We start from the raw sequence: 15,219 nt of genomic DNA, 5'->3' as shown, positions 1-15,219 counted from the left end.
ATGCCGAGGGAGCACTCAATCCCACTGCCCATGTCACTGAAAAAGACATTAAACAGTGTCGGTCCCAATGCTGACCCCTGAGGAACACCTCACACAAGCCCAGGTAGATGGTGGTCAGGACCAAGAAGGGCAGGGTAAAGGGGACAGCGTACAGGACATCCCTGCTGCAACACCCGCATTGAGACCCTGCCAGGTTTCTGCTCCACCAACAGACTTCTCCCCCATTTATCTTCCAGGCTTGGCAGGTGCTTGCAGCGAGACCTTTCAGGGCATTTCGTTTGCTCGCCCTGTGACCTGCTCCCAGGCGGCAGGGACCTGCCCAGGGGTGCTGCTCGGCGCTCCCCCTGCTTTTGGTATTTCACACCCTGCAGTGAATCACCTGGTTCACTCTGAGGCGAAGCCCAGGTGTGGCTGTGTTTGCCCAGCAGGCTGTTCCCAGCAGGTTTAGGCTGAGCTGTGCCAGCCTGCGCTCTCCCAGCCCTTGGCACTCATCTGATACAAGCCAAGCAGGCTTGGTGCCCTCAAACAGCCCCCGTACACCTCCGTTCCCTGCCCAAACACACATATACCCTCACTACCGGGCAATAAAAACCCTATTTTTGCAGGGTGCAAAGTGGTCCTGCCATTATTTTGGCTGCTGTGAATTATCACCACAAGGCTAGGACCTGATGGCACAGCAGGAATGCCCCAGAGGACGTAGAACTGCACCAGCCATCTCTCCAGGGTGTAAACCGTGAGTAAAATAAGTGTGAACCCCTCCTCTTATATTTTAGGGAGGGCTTTTCACCAAAATGCATCCAAACACCTTGTGTCCGCACTGTGCTGATTAGGGAGATCACAGCAACTTTGCACTGGAGACAACCGAGATCTTCACCCCGAAAGGGATGCAGAAAGCAGAAGGAGCCACCTTTTCTCCGTATGAGGTTGTAATAAATAATATCAAGGTGCAGAATCATAACTGGGTAAAAGAGACTTCTACACACCAGCCTTTGCTTTGTCAAACTCATTTCCTTTGCACAGAAATTTTGCTCATCATGTGGCAGGATTTAGGCAAGTTGGATATTATTAAAGATGGCAAAAAATGACAATTTTGGAAAGGATATAAACCTTGACTCAAAAAATCTCCAGCTTATGGGTCTTAGGAAGGAAATTTCTTTGTATGTGGAGGAATCCATAACTTACAGAGGGATTTTCATTTTCTTTTTATTTCTTGTTCCTCTGTAAGAACACGTGCAAGTCTCAGGGTGCTGGGCTACGTGAATCCTTTGCAATAGTTTTGAATCCTGTTTCTATGCTTTCTGCAACTAATAATTCAGAAAAACAGCCCTAAAAGCCCCGGGTTACCCAACCCAGCCCACGCAGTCAGAGGGAAGCACTGAGTACGGCTCAGTGGGGCTGAGCACAAGTTGTGACAGTCAGATGAGGATTGCTAATGGGGTCTAACCCCATTGCCACATGTGCTGCTGCAGCTCCCTGTCTCCCAGAACCAGGCATCACTTGGAGAAGCGACCACTGGATCCTGCCTCGTGGCCAGAAGCAGGTCCTGAGATCACCAGCAATCGACGGGAGCATCCCTGCTTCGTGGTTTGCATACAGATCGGTGAATCTCGGGCTTGGGGAGGGGAGGAAAGAAAATGAGGAATAAAAAGAGCCAGCTGTCACTGTCTGTAGGAACGGTCAGAACCCATGACAGCAGATGAGCAGCCAGAAATAGCAAGGCACAACCTCTGGGGATCTATATTTGGGCCACTCGGACTTCCCTGGAAACACGGCGGGGTTGCCACATTCTGCAGACGCGCTCCTGGCCGGTGCTTCAGCCTCTCCTCGGGCTTTGTTTCCCCGGGGATTCATTTTCCATCATGGCCTGTGGGTAGCTTTTTAAAAAAATATATATTTATTTATGCTTAATTTGTATTTAATTGCCCTATTTTCCTCCAGCATGACAGGAGGGAGCGATTCACCCACGGGATCCAGGAGGCGCTGAGCATCAGATGCAGGACCACAAGGTTTTACAGGCTGTGCTAACGCCGTGCTAGCTGCTCCCAGCAGGGAAAGCAGAGCCGGGCACACCAGGCTTCCTGCTCCTGGAAGCAAGGAGGTGGCCACAATGCGTGCCAGTATGCTGAAGGTCAGAGCCTTAGCTTTTTACCTACTTGCTGCGCTCTCCTGGGGAGATACGAGCAGTTCCCGGTGTGTTGAAGTACAGATATCCCATCCAGCTACACTGATAGTTGTCTTCAGTGTTTTTCTGCCCAGACGTCAGGAAAAAAAAAGAGTGAGATCAGTTTAAAGATTTACCAGAGCGCGTGGGAATAGCAAATACTTCAAGAAAGTGACGTTGGAAATGCCTCAGACGGTGCAGATGCGAGCGGGTGAAATTCCTCAACCTAAAAAAGGTCAGATCAGAGGATTAAGAAGGGTTCCTCCAGCACCAAGTTACATCTTCCACATTCGGTCCTGCAGGAGAAAGAGTCACCATGGCTCTCCTCTTGCAAGGGCAAATTCCCTGATTTGGGTTCAGCTGCTGCAAGCGCAGCTGGAGGGCAGCCAGAGCGGACGAACCCCTTACATCCCCTGCAAAACTTAAAATTTACACCGACAAAAACATGTCACGGGTAGTTTTAATTTTCCCATATTGTTACAATTACAAAAAGCATTTTTTTCCCCATTTATTACACGTCATTACACTTGTGCTTTATTACAAATATATTTAAAAGCTCCACTGCAAAGCGTTGCCTGACGATGAGGTGACACTGCTGGATTTGGGGTGCTGACTCCTCGTTTTTGGAGCTGTGAATGAACCACAAGCCTCTCCCCAAAACGGGCGAGATAAGGTTGCTCAGCATGAGGGAAAGCTAATAGATGACAACTTGAAAAGTGACTTCTGCTGTGGAAACTGAGTTTTAGTTAAACCAAGGGGAAAAAAAAACTGGGAGGGACCACAGGGATCCCATAAAGGGATCTCAGAAACCTTGTGCACGTGCAGATAGAGAGGTAAGGAAAATGCACCCTGTAAACAGGTGCAGTTGAGGTATTCTGCTCAGCACCCCTTGGGTGCAACTCATCCCTGGACATTATTCCTATAATCACCTGTGATTCTTCCGGGCTTTCATTCATTTCTCTGCAAGCTCTGCAGCCCAGGCTCTCCATGCATTTAGGTGCCTAATTCCTGTTTATTTTTTAGTGGGTTCAAGGAGCCCGAATATCTCTGTGATTCTGCTTGGTCTGCTCAGAACCAGCTGAAATGTGGCACGACATCGGGGCGCTGATTCCCTGGAGATGTGGGACAGAACCCAAACGAGCCCTGAAAGGCAGAGATCTGCACAAGCCCCAGAAAAGAGCACTCAAATTTTGTTATTTTAATTCCTTCCCCTCAAATGCTTATTTTTAATATTTTTTATCATAAACCTGGAACTTCTTGGTAAGCACAGGTACAGTTAAATCAAAATTGTGAGGTCCTGCTTGGTTCCTGGCTGACACAGGCTTAGATTATGGGATCCCTCCTCACCCACCATGGTTTTGTGGCCGTGTCCAGGTCCCAACCCGCCTGCGGCCACCTCCACCTCTCCGTCCCATTGTTTTCGCCCTGTTGCAATTAATTATTCACACAAGAGCCACGCACCCAGCAGTTGCTATAGGGCATGGTCATGAATAACAACGGGCAGCTATTTTTAGCCCTAATTCTCATTACCTTGCGGCCAGGAGCGAGGGTTCCTGGCAGCTCCTCTCTGCTCTTTCCCGTCACGCTCGGCATCTTCAGGCTGGGACCTGTTTGGAGAGCAAGGAACCAAAATATGGATGAGATTTATTTGTGATGTAGATCTGTGGGTGTGAATCCGACCCTGGTTGCTCTGGCTTTGAACGTGCTGGCTGGCAGCTGAACTCATCGGGTGTTTTGTGGCCAGAGGGGCACGAGGTACTGCCCTCTAAGCAAGGTTTCTGCCCCTCCATCCAGCTCTTACCTGCAGCAAAGCCAGCAGGCTGCACCCATCGCTGGATTTAATGCATCATCTGTTGCAGAGAGAGAGAGAAAACACCTCAGAGCTGCAATTTAATGCCGGGTTCTGACATCTGTAGGATACATTATGCTTCCTTTTGGGAATTGCACCCGGACTGATTCCTCCCCAGTTTATGTACTTTGACTTTTCTTGCTAACACAGGGGCACACCGAGGGCTTTTTCTGGTTGCTGTCACTTCTCTCCTGCTGCCCTGTCTCAAGTCACCTGCAACGCAAAGAAAATCTCCAGAAAATCATGGGAAGGGCTGGCTTTGAGGAGAGGCAGCAGGGAGGCTGCTCCTGCTGCGGAGAGCGGCTCTGGAGCTAGAGCAGCGAGAGAGAGAGGAGAAAAATAGAGAGAAAACAGCAACAGAGCACGAGATCCTTCATTCCTGCCACCCTGCCAAATGCAATAACACTCCATCAAGTTGCTCCAGAGGAGGGCCCAACACCGTGCGAAGGAAAATCTGAGCTTCCACTCTGATGCAAAACATGAAAAAAAAGAACAAACAATAACTTGCAGAAATGGGACACATCTCCAGGAGGACTTGCGCAATGCATGTCCTAAACTAGCGACGTTGGTTAATAATAATATTCCCTGTCATTTTAGAGGGATCGGGTGCAGATAAGTGAAAGGAAAAGGAGAAATGGGGCAGGAACTGCTTCCAGCATCTCCTGCAGGTCACAGAATTGCAGAGAAAGCCTCTGTCCCAGGTCAGTATTTATCAGCAGACTCCAAAAAGTTGGTTCTGGCTAAAACAGCACCTGGGGACTCAGCCTGGGTGGGGTGCCTGCTGTGACACGTTGACTTTTCCCAGCTTTTCCATTTTTTTTCTTGTTTATTTTTGATCACGGTTTGGATTAATTATTCTTAGGGGGTTATATTATAATAAATTTTAGGGGGTAATATATATCATATATGTAATACGTTCCTTTTGAAGGGGTGTCAGTGGGTTCCTGTGCACAGAGGGGTCTCTGCGTTGACCCCTGGCTCCAAAACCTTCAAAAAAAAGAAAAGAGCAAGCCCAAGAAAATGTCATCCACAACTAAAATCAGGGGAAAGAAACACCCAGCCGGCACGTTTTGGGGCGAAAACACCCAGAAACGGGGCTTTCCGGAGACACAAAGTAAAAAAAAAAAAAAAAAAAAAAAAAAGATAATAAAAGAAGAAATTGGTATTTTCCTCCAAAAATATCAATTTGCGTGATCCCTGTTCCCAAAATATCAATTTGTGTGATCCCTGATCCCAAATCGTGGAACCCGGATCCCCGATCCCCGCCCCCAGCCGCCTCAGCCCCCGCCGGCAGCCCAAAGCGCGCCCCCGCCCGCCCCTTTCTGGCCGCTGATTGGCTGGCGCTTTGGCGCGTCAAACTCCCGCGCCCTCCCTCTGCGCTCCCATTGGCTGGCGCCCGGCAGCTGGCGGGAAACCTCCCGGGTTTGGCGCCAAGCGGGGCGCGCGGCGGCTGCGCTGCGCTTTGGGGCCTGTACCGGGTCCTAGCCGGTGCCTTTCGCTTTTTACCGATTTCCCCCCATTTTTACCGGTTCCTCCGGCTTCTTCTTCACCTTACGGTACCGGAGGCGGCGGCCCCCAGCAGCAGCAACAGCAGCAGCAGCATGGCGGCGCCGGCGGGAGGGCTGGAGGATGCGGAGCTGCGGGAGGCGCAGCGCGATTACCTCGATTTTTTGGACGATGAGGTGAGGGGGGGGGTGCTTTGGGATGGGGGGGATGGGGTGTTGCATCCCTTCCTCCCGGCGGTGAGGATTACCCCCTTCCCTCCTCTCCCCCCCCATCATCTTCTGTTCAGCACAACTGATGCAAACCTGTATTTTTTGGGGTTTTGGTGTTTTTTTTTTTTTTTTCCTCCCGCAGGAAGACCAAGGGGTTTATCACAGCAAGGTGCGCGACATGATCAGTGAGAACCAGTACCGCCTCCTGGTCAGCATCAACGACCTGCGGCGGAAGAACGAGAAGAGAGCCAGCCGGTGCGTGGGGCCGGGCACCCCGTGGCATTGCGGGTCCCTGCGGTTTGGCCAAGAAGGGCCAGACCCCGTCCTGTGCTCCACAGGGATTTAGGGGCCCCTGGAAAAGTGGAAGGGCCTTCTCCTTCCCCGTCACATCCATCCCTTCTGAGCTCGCCGCTCATTCATTTGGCAGAAAGACTTTGTAGCAAGCAGCAGTTGCTTGCATGATGCAAATCATCCCGTTTCTACAATTTTGGGGCATTCTTGAGTGAGCTTGCGGGTCTGTTTAAGTACACGTGAAGTCTTTCAGATACGACTGATTCTTTTTCAGAAGTCTTTCAGATAGGATTGATTATTTTTCAGCTCTTGGCTGGTGGTGGCTAGGAGCTTAGGTTGTTTTTGCCTCACATTCTCAGTAAATGTTGAGTGCGTGGAGGCACCTGGAAGAGCTTTGAGTGCTTTGCCAGAGCTGCACGTGGAGGAAGGCAGAAGGGGGCTGCCAGCATACCTACAGCTCCTGGTCATCCTCTCCCTCTGTTGCAGGCTTTTGAACAACGCCTTCGAGGAGCTCGTCGCCTTCCAGCGTGCTCTGAAGGATTTCGTAGCCTCCGTCGACGCCACCTATGCCAAGCAGTACGAGGACTTCTACATCGGGCTGGAGGGCAGCTTTGGCTCCAAGCACGTCTCGCCGCGGACGCTGACCGCCTGCTTCCTGAGCTGCATCGTGTGCGTGGAGGGCATCGTGACAAAATGTGAGCCCGGGGACTTGTCCGGGTGCAGGTGGTGTAGCTGTGTGGGCTGAGGAGGTCGAGGTGTTTGCTGTGGAGGGGTTTGGAGGGCTTCTACCACCAGGTTTGGAGGGGTTGTCCACAGGGAGTCCACCATGTGTGAGGGGGACAGGGGACTTGGAGAAGATCTGGATGTTGGGGTGATCTTTGTGGTATGAACTCAGCAAATCCTGGCACAAACCAGACCCTGGGTGCCAGAGGTCGTGTCCCAAGTGGTGGCAACCCCGTTGGGCACTGCCTGCTGACAGCCAGGTGGGATTTTCCTGCCCCTAACCTTTCTTCCTTCCCAACCCAGGCTCTCTGGTTCGTCCCAAGGTCGTCCGCAGCGTCCACTACTGCCCCGCGACCAAGAAGACCATCGAGCGCCGCTACACGGACCTGACGTCCCTGGATGCTTTCCCATCCAGCTCTGTCTACCCTACAAAGGTGAGGTGGCCTCGTGGGAAGTGTCAGCAGCTTCCTCTGGGGAGAACATACCAGCTCTGAGCCGAGGGTCTCAGATGCCTTTGGGCTTCTTCATCTAATGTGGCCACGGAGTACAGGGAGGACACATCACATGTGAGGTGTGATGGCTTGAGAAAATTGCTAGGAACAGATGACAAAGGTTTTTGTTGGTCAGCAGACTAACTAGCAAATGTCAATTATGATTTTGGTTCTGCTGTAGGATGCTCAGCTGGCTTCTTGGTCTGATGTCAGCCAGTTTTGTGTCTTCTGGGACCCGTGAGCATGTCAGTGCTGCCCTGGAGAGGGTACACGGACCCTCGGGCAGAGCGGGAATGGAGGAAGGAAAAAGATGACCTGAGCATTGTCCACATTGCCCACACCTTCTGCATGGATGATGTGTTACCACCACATGTGCTAGGGACAGGGTTTGGAGGGACTTAATGGACCAGCAGGGTTAGATCTGGGGAGCTGGTGACCCCCAGGCTCTGGCAACAACTTGCAGTAGTCTTCTGTGTGCTGGGTGATGCAGTCCCTTTTCCCTGTGCTCCCAAAAAAAGTTGCTAATCCTTTTACTTCCTCCTTAAGGATGAAGAGAACAACCCCCTGGAGACAGAGTTTGGCCTCTCGGTCTACAAGGACCACCAGACCATCACCATCCAGGAGATGCCTGAGAAGGCCCCGGCAGGGCAGCTCCCGCGCTCGGTGGACGTCATTCTGGACGACGACCTGGTGGACAAGGTGAAGCCCGGGGACCGCATCCAGGTGGTGGGGACGTACCGCTGCCTGCCGGGAAAGAAAGGTGGTTACACCTCGGGGACCTTCAGGTGAGCATCCCATTTTTAGCAGGGTCACATCGCTGGAGGAGGAGGTTTAGGGCAGGCAGGTGGCCACCAGAGAGCTGAGTTAAATCACTTGAGTTGAGAGTTGGCTTAAATCACTTGGAAATGGTTTGCTCCTTGGGATCAGTGTCGAGTTGTGAGCTCCAGATGCCCACAGGGTGGGCTGGGAGCTCTTAAAGATGCTCCACGGATGGAGCAGTGCAGGCAGACAGAGGGATTACAGCTCTCGGAGCTTCCCATCCCTCTCTAGGACTTCCTAGAGCCAAAGATGATCCCATGGAAGCTTCTGCCGTGTTGTTGCTGTGGCATGGGCTTGGTGAGGTTTGCAGGTGTGTGACCAGGGCTTTGCCACGTTCCCAGGACTATCCTCATTGCCTGCCACGTGAAGCAGATGAGCAAAGACGCTCGGCCTCTCTACTCTGCTACTGATGTGGCCAAGATCAAGAGGTTCAGCAAGAGTCGATCCAAGGTATTGATTTGTCTGCCTTCTACGATTTTCCACTTGCTTTCTTTGCGTTTCTGCCTAGATTTTTGCCAATTCCTGTTAGATTTTTATTGTTGCTGCTTCTGTAGCAAAGCTTGCTGGCAGCTCTGCTGTGCATAGCTGTTGAGATGGAGATCTGGCTGTGCCCTGACTCTGCTAGCTGATTGCCGGAAAAGTTCCTCTGTAGAAGAATTCCATCTTCCCTCCTCAAACCCAAGAACAGAATGAGGTGACGGCGTGGATCTCTGAAAGGGAACACAGCAAAATTCCACTCCTTGGGCTAGGGAGGGAATGGGGTCAGCCCCAGCCTGGTCCTCTGTTCAGCTCTTTGCGTTATAGTGTGGAAAGGATAAAACCTTATTCTCATGGGGTTTGCTGCTTCTAGTGCTTGCTGGATGGTCTAGGACTTCAAAACCACATTGATAAAGATTTCTTAACAGAATAATGTTGGAGTATTTTTCTAGTGTGGCTCTGCGATAGGAATAATCTCATTTTTTTGTGCTGAAATGCACTTGTGAAGAATTGCTCCTTGTTCTTAATTGCTACAGTGCGTCTTACGGGCTGTGCCTTGCCTCTTCTGCCCTAGGATATCTTTGACCAGCTGGCAAGGTCCCTGGCACCCAGCATCCATGGGCATGAGTTCATCAAGAAGGCCATCCTCTGCATGCTGCTGGGAGGGGTGGAGAAAATCCTGGAGAACGGGAGCCGCATCCGAGGAGACATCAACATCTTGCTGATAGGTCTGGCTGGGCAGAGGAGAGGCTGAAGCAGGTTTCGTGGGATGGAGGTGGTGGTTGCTGATAGATCTTCCCCTTTTCAGGAGACCCTTCTGTCGCCAAGTCCCAGCTGCTGCGCTATGTGCTGTGCACTGCGCCCCGCGCCATTGCCACCACCGGCAGGGGCTCCTCCGGCGTCGGCCTGACTGCTGCCATCACCACTGACCAAGAAACTGGTAAGGAACGGGCTGGTTCCCAGTGGGAACCGGTGGAGGGATGCTGGTTAATACCCGGGAGGGATTCTACAAGGTCCACGCCTGCTGTTTCACAGAATCACAGAATTTCTAGGTTGGAAGAGACCTCCAAGATCACCGAGTCCAACCTCTGACCTAACACTAACAGTCCCCACTAAACCATATCCCTAAGCTCTACATCTAAACGTCTTTTAAAGACTTCCAGGGATGGTGACTCCACCACTTCCCTGGGCAGTCTGTTCCAATGCCTCACAACCCTTTCGGTAAAGAAGTTCTTCCTAACATCTAACCTAAAACTCCCCTGGCGCAACTTAAGCCCATTCCCCCTCGTCCTGTCACCAGGCACGTGGGAGAACAGGCCAACCCCCACCTCGCTACAGCCTCCTTTAATGTGCCTATAGAGAGCGATAAGGTCACCCCTGAGCCTCCTTTTCTCCAGGCTGAACAAGCCCAGCTCCCTCAGCCGCTCCTCGTAAGACTTGTCCTCTCTGCGGTGGCATTTGCAGGACCTGATTTGTCCAGATGATTGAGGGCAATGATAACGATGTTTTAGGGGTGTCTTCCCCACCTCTGGTGGGTGGTGGTCTCCTGTTCTACCAGGCGTACCCCCTGTGGGGGCTGGCTTGGGGCTCGCCTTCTTCCTTGGGGGCTTCCTTCTCATCCGCCGTGTCCTGACCCCTTTTTTTCTCCCTCACCCCCAAGGCGAGCGGCGCCTGGAAGCAGGGGCCATGGTGCTGGCAGACCGGGGCGTGGTGTGCATCGACGAGTTCGACAAGATGTCCGACATCGACCGCACGGCCATACACGAGGTGATGGAGCAGGGCCGCGTCACCATCGCCAAGGCCGGCATGCACGCTCGCCTCAACTCCCGCTGCAGCGTCCTGGCGGCCGCCAACCCCGTCTACGGCCGGGTGAGTGCTGGGGAAGGCTGCTGGGGGCTGTTTTTGTAGAGGAGGCAGCTGGCGAAACCTCAAAGGTCTCCCAGAAATGGAGATGTGGTTGGGAGGGGGACTGGGGTGCTTGGGGCTGAGAATTTGTTTGCTTGGATCTCCTGGGGGGTTGTGGGGTTTTTCAGCCCAGCTCGGGTGCCTGGGTGTCTTGCTTCACCTCCAGGCTTGGTGTTTGATCTAGGATCACAAAAAATAGGAGATCTTCTTGCAAGGGAGAGCTATACACATCTGCATGGATGGGGAAAAGCAGCCTTAGTGCTGCAGCAGGCTGGGGTTAGCGTGGTGTCTTCAGTGTTCAGCTGTCTGGGTTGTGAGAGTCTCACAACCTTATTTCATCTTCTCATTTCAACCTCCTGCAGTACGACCAGTACAAGACGCCCATGGAGAACATCGGCCTGCAGGACTCCTTGCTCTCCCGCTTCGACCTGCTCTTCATCGTGCTGGACCAGATGGACCCCGAGCAGGACAGGGAGATCTCGGACCACGTCCTGCGGATGCACCGCTACCGCAACCCCAACGAGCAGGACGGGGACGGTGAGTTTCTCCTGCCGTGTGTGAGCCCAGAAGTTACGGGGTTTCTCTGCCTGTGGTTGCTTCTCTTTTGCTTGGGGCAAGAAGAGACTGGACCCTTGTCCTCAATGGGATCTTGGTCATTTCTTTGCTGTGACCTTGAGGAAAAGAGCGTCCATCCCTCCTCTAGCTGGTGCCCATCTTTGTCTTGGATGGTGTGGCTCAGGGGATGGGGGAGGAGGTAGTTGGGCTCCTTGTGTTGAGGCACAACCCAAGCTTCTCTGGGTGGGAGCACCAGGAGAAGAGCTGCTGGGTTGAGTTTGTCTTGAGATGGAGAGCAGAAGAGCAGCACCGTGTTGCTCTAAGTCCTTGGTGAACTTTTCTACCCCAGACTCGTGGCTGTCCTCTCAGCCCTGTCACATGTTGGCAGCATTTTGGGTTCAGTGTCTGGTTTTGCAGAGTGCTACTAGTTGGTGGCTTCTGGCTGTGGGAAGCTAAAACTCTGTTTTTGGGAACCTTCCCCTCCAGCCATGCCCCTGGGCAGCGCCGTGGAGATCCTGGCTACAGATGACCCTGACTTTGCACAAGAGGAGGAGCAGGAGCTCCAAGTGTACGAGAAGCACGACGACCTCCTGCATGGCCCCAATCGCCGCAAGTGAGTCCCTGTCCCGTGCCCCCGTAGCTCTCTGGGGGTGACAAGTCAATGCCAAAACGCTACGGGTTTGGCTGCAGCACCCTGCTGGTGGCTTACCCCTGGGGACAGGGTTGCTGGAGGTGGTTGCTGATGGTGAGGCGGGTGATGGGGAACATCTGGAGCTGAATTTTCCACGTGTCTGGATGCTCATGAAGGGCAGTGCCCTCCTTGGATGCAGCCTTGCTTCTGCACGCACCCTTTGCTCGTCCCCTCTGCTCTCCTGAAGGACACGGGTGTGTGTTTGTGTCCCACAGGGAGAAGATTGTCAGCATGGAGTTCATGAGGAAGTACATCCACGTAGCCAAGATGATTAAGCCCGTTTTGACCCAGGAGTCAGCGAACTACATAGCGGAGGAGTACTCCCGCCTGCGCAGCCAGAACCAGATGAGCTCGGACATCGCCAGGGTGAGCTCCCTCTACTCGTGCCAGGAGCAGGGAAACCTCTCCCCTTACGGGTCTTTTCCACCTCGGATCACAGAAGTGGAAGAGACTGGTGAAGTTCATCTGGATGCGACCCTTTTGGGGTTGTAAAACGGGATAATCAGATGCTGCGTTAGGGGGACACAGCCTTATGGGTTCTGCTGTCTCACCACCACTTCTTTTTTCACCCCAGACCTCCCCAGTGACAGCCCGTACTTTGGAGACCCTGATCCGCCTCTCCACGGCCCATGCCAAGGCCAGGATGAACAAGACGGTCGACCTGCAGGACGCAGAGGCGGCTCTGGAGCTGGTGCAGTTTGCCTACTTCAAAAAGGTGGGGGAAGGCGTCCCTCAGTGGCTGTGGGGTCCCGCAGGGGTCATTAAAAGGGGCAGATTTGGGTGGTCAGCGAGTGCAGGCTGAGCACGTGGGGCTGGTGTCCATCTGCCTGGTTGGGAAGGATGCATCTTGGCATGCAGTGCTGAGAGACCCCAAAAATATCCGCAGAAGGCTTTGGGAATGCGGAATAAGGCGTTGGGGGAGGTTGGTGAGCCCCAAAACTCACAGCAGGTCTGCGTGGATGGATGAAGCTCGGGAGGGTCTTGTAGGGGGCAGGTTTGCATTGGGAGCAAACGGGGTGAAGCTCTTGGAGGGAAGAGAGATGGGGGGGATCCTGCTCACCTTGAAAGGGGGCTGAGAACTGCCTGCCACCCTTGTGCAGGTGCTGGAGAAGGAGAAGAAGCGCAAAAAACAGGTGGAGGATGACTCGGAGACCGAGAAGGAGGACGAGGAGACACAGCCCAAGGAGGAGGGCAGGAAGCAAAGGTAGTTACGGCAGGCCTTGGGGAAATACTCCCCGTTTCGTTAAACCCAGCAGATCATTTGGCCCAAACTTGTAATAGGGGAGCCACTGGTGACAGCCCTAAAACTCAACTTTTGTGGCTAGGGGGTGGTGGATGAGCCCTGGGCTTACCCGCAGGCCACAACTACCCCGTGTGGTCCTGAAAGAGCTCTGAGGGGGTCTTCTGAGGTGTGTGCTTGGGCTGGATCGGGGGTGACCTCCTCTTCCCTCACCCAGGAGGAAGAAGGCACGCACGGAGGGCCAGGAGGAGTCCTATGACCCCTATGACTTCAGCGACGCTGAGCAGGAGATGCCGGAGGGTGAGTCGGTGGGGTTTTGTTGGTGTGTGGTATCTCCTGGGAGTTTGGGTTCACCCACCCCATCCAGAGAGGCCGAGCACAGCCTGGTTTGGTTGCTGCAGCTCGTGCTTTGGCTCTCTGGCTCTTTGGGCGCCAGGCAGGCTGAAGGTAACTCCTCTTCCTCCTCCAGTCCAGGCACATACACCCAAGACACCCGAAGCCTCGGCCTCTGGCGATGCAAAGAAGCCGGAGCTGGCTGATCCGAGGTGAGTGGGGGCTGGAGAAGCAGCAGGAGGAGGTGTTTGTCCTGCCAGAGTCGTGGAGGGATGAGCTGGTTGGGCCTTTCCTGCTTTGATACCCATAAAGCTCAGGTGTGGGAGGGTTTTTTGCTGCAGAAAGCTGTGAGCATGTTGTAGGGTTGCATGGTGGCATCTTCCCAGCTGTGTGAGCCAAGCAGGGGCAGCCTGAGTTAGATTTGGAGAGGGGATTTCTGTTCAGTGCCTCCTGAGGTGCTGGTAATTACAGCTCTCAATACTTGGGGCTGCTGCCTTTTGTCTGGGGTGTGAGCAGAGTCAGCTCCCTTCTTCCCTGCAGTCACGAGGCTGCTGCTTAGGCTCTGATGCTGCTTAGACCTGAGCTGTTGGGTCCAATCTCTTGTCCAAAACGTTGGTTTCTATCCTGGAGAGCTGAATTTCAGCCAGGGGACATCTCAGCTGGACTAAAGGGTGCTCTGCTTAATAACACCATGCCTCAGGTGGTGACTGCAGCCAGATGCTGGAGCTGGATGTGGATGAGTGGGTGCAGAGAGGGCGCAGGAGGAGGCAGGGCTGGGTCAGCCCCAGGCCTGGAGCTGGTATCCATGGGCTGGAGACGTGGGGTGGGTGCAGCAGCTCTGGGGGCATACCCAGAGCTCTGAAGCAGGCTTCTGGTGGGTGCTCCCAGCTCTGGTTTTGGCTTTTCTTCTCAGTCATCTTCTGGGATGGTCGAGGGCTGCGATATTCTTGGCTGGGAAGGGAGAAGAAGAGCTTGTGTTTGGTCTCTGATGGGGATTACTTCTCACCTAGGTTGAAAGCATTCAAGGCTGCGCTCCTGGAGGTCTTCAAAGCTTCCCATGCCCAGTCCGTGGGCCTGAAGAGCGTGATGGAGTCCATCAACCGCGACAACCCCGAGCCCTTCTCGCTGCCTGAGGTGAAGCTGGCCTTGGCCCACATGCAAGATGACAACCAGATCATGGTGTCCGATGACATCATCTTCTTAATTTGAGCCTCGAGGCGGAAGAACCCGAGTTCTCATGGACTTTTAGCCTGAAGACTCTTTGTAATTTACCTTCATCGCCCTCCTGAATGCTTCATCTGGCTGAGCTGAACTTCGGGGAGCTTGAGCCTGTGCACTTTAGTCGTTCCTCGCTGTGCATTGCTGGCACCAAAAAGCCAGGAAACTTTGAAAGCTCTCTGACACGCCACCTCTGAGCTGCTGGAGTATTTGGAAAGAGGTTTGGTTTTGCAAGTAGCCAAAAGGAAGAATTTATGTGCACATTACTGATGTTTTTAAAGTGTTTTTAGCTTTGGTCTTGGTTATGCAAGCTGGGGAGCTCAGGCTGATTTTACTCAAGGCCAGTTTGGTTTAGTGCAGGGCTCCCATGGGCTTTTGCCCATGTAAATCATCCTTTTTTATATTTTTACTCTAACATGGACTTCTCAGACTTGAAGGAGCCTTTTCACCTCCTTTTTTTTCTGTTATCATTTAATTAAAAAATATGTTTTTTTCCCTCTCAGTGTAACCATGTGCAAGTTCCACAGTTTGGTGGTAATGGTTTCAGCCTTTGAATAAAAAAAAGTGGGTTTAGTAATCCAATATACGATAGCAGTGATGGTAAGAAGCAATGTGGAAACTCACTATTAATAGCGAAGCTTTTTTCCCCCCACTTTTTTCACGGTCAGGTCCATTGCTGGATTTTGCAGCCCTACTGGGATTTTTAGCCCGGAGTTGATGGGAAGGACCTGGGGTGCTCTGAGTTGCTCAG

The 15,219-nt window shown here is 52.9% G+C and overlaps 1 protein-coding gene across 1 annotated transcript; it reads left to right on the top strand.

Annotated features, from left to right (window-relative positions):
- Positions 1–5,611: 5,611 nt before the first annotated feature.
- Positions 5,612–14,459, top strand: MCM3 (minichromosome maintenance complex component 3; the record flags this gene model as incomplete). Its single annotated transcript, XM_084283752.1, has 17 exons — positions 5,612–5,692; positions 5,868–5,980; positions 6,503–6,711; positions 7,043–7,173; positions 7,777–8,015; positions 8,391–8,499; positions 9,101–9,254; positions 9,335–9,466; positions 10,187–10,395; positions 10,794–10,968; positions 11,473–11,599; positions 11,893–12,043; positions 12,252–12,392; positions 12,778–12,881; positions 13,135–13,217; positions 13,387–13,462; positions 14,261–14,459. 17 exons carry the CDS (start codon positions 5,612–5,614, stop codon positions 14,457–14,459), a joined length of 2,433 nt encoding a protein of 810 aa, XP_084139878.1.
- Between the last annotated feature and the right edge of the window lie 760 nt (positions 14,460–15,219).

Source organism: Netta rufina (assembly GCF_964035555.1).
Source record: "Netta rufina genome assembly, chromosome: 3".
Classification (NCBI taxonomy): Eukaryota; Metazoa; Chordata; class Aves; order Anseriformes; family Anatidae; genus Netta; species Netta rufina.
Note: the sequence above shows the minus strand (reverse complement) of the source record. Positions and strands in the feature narration are given on the sequence as shown.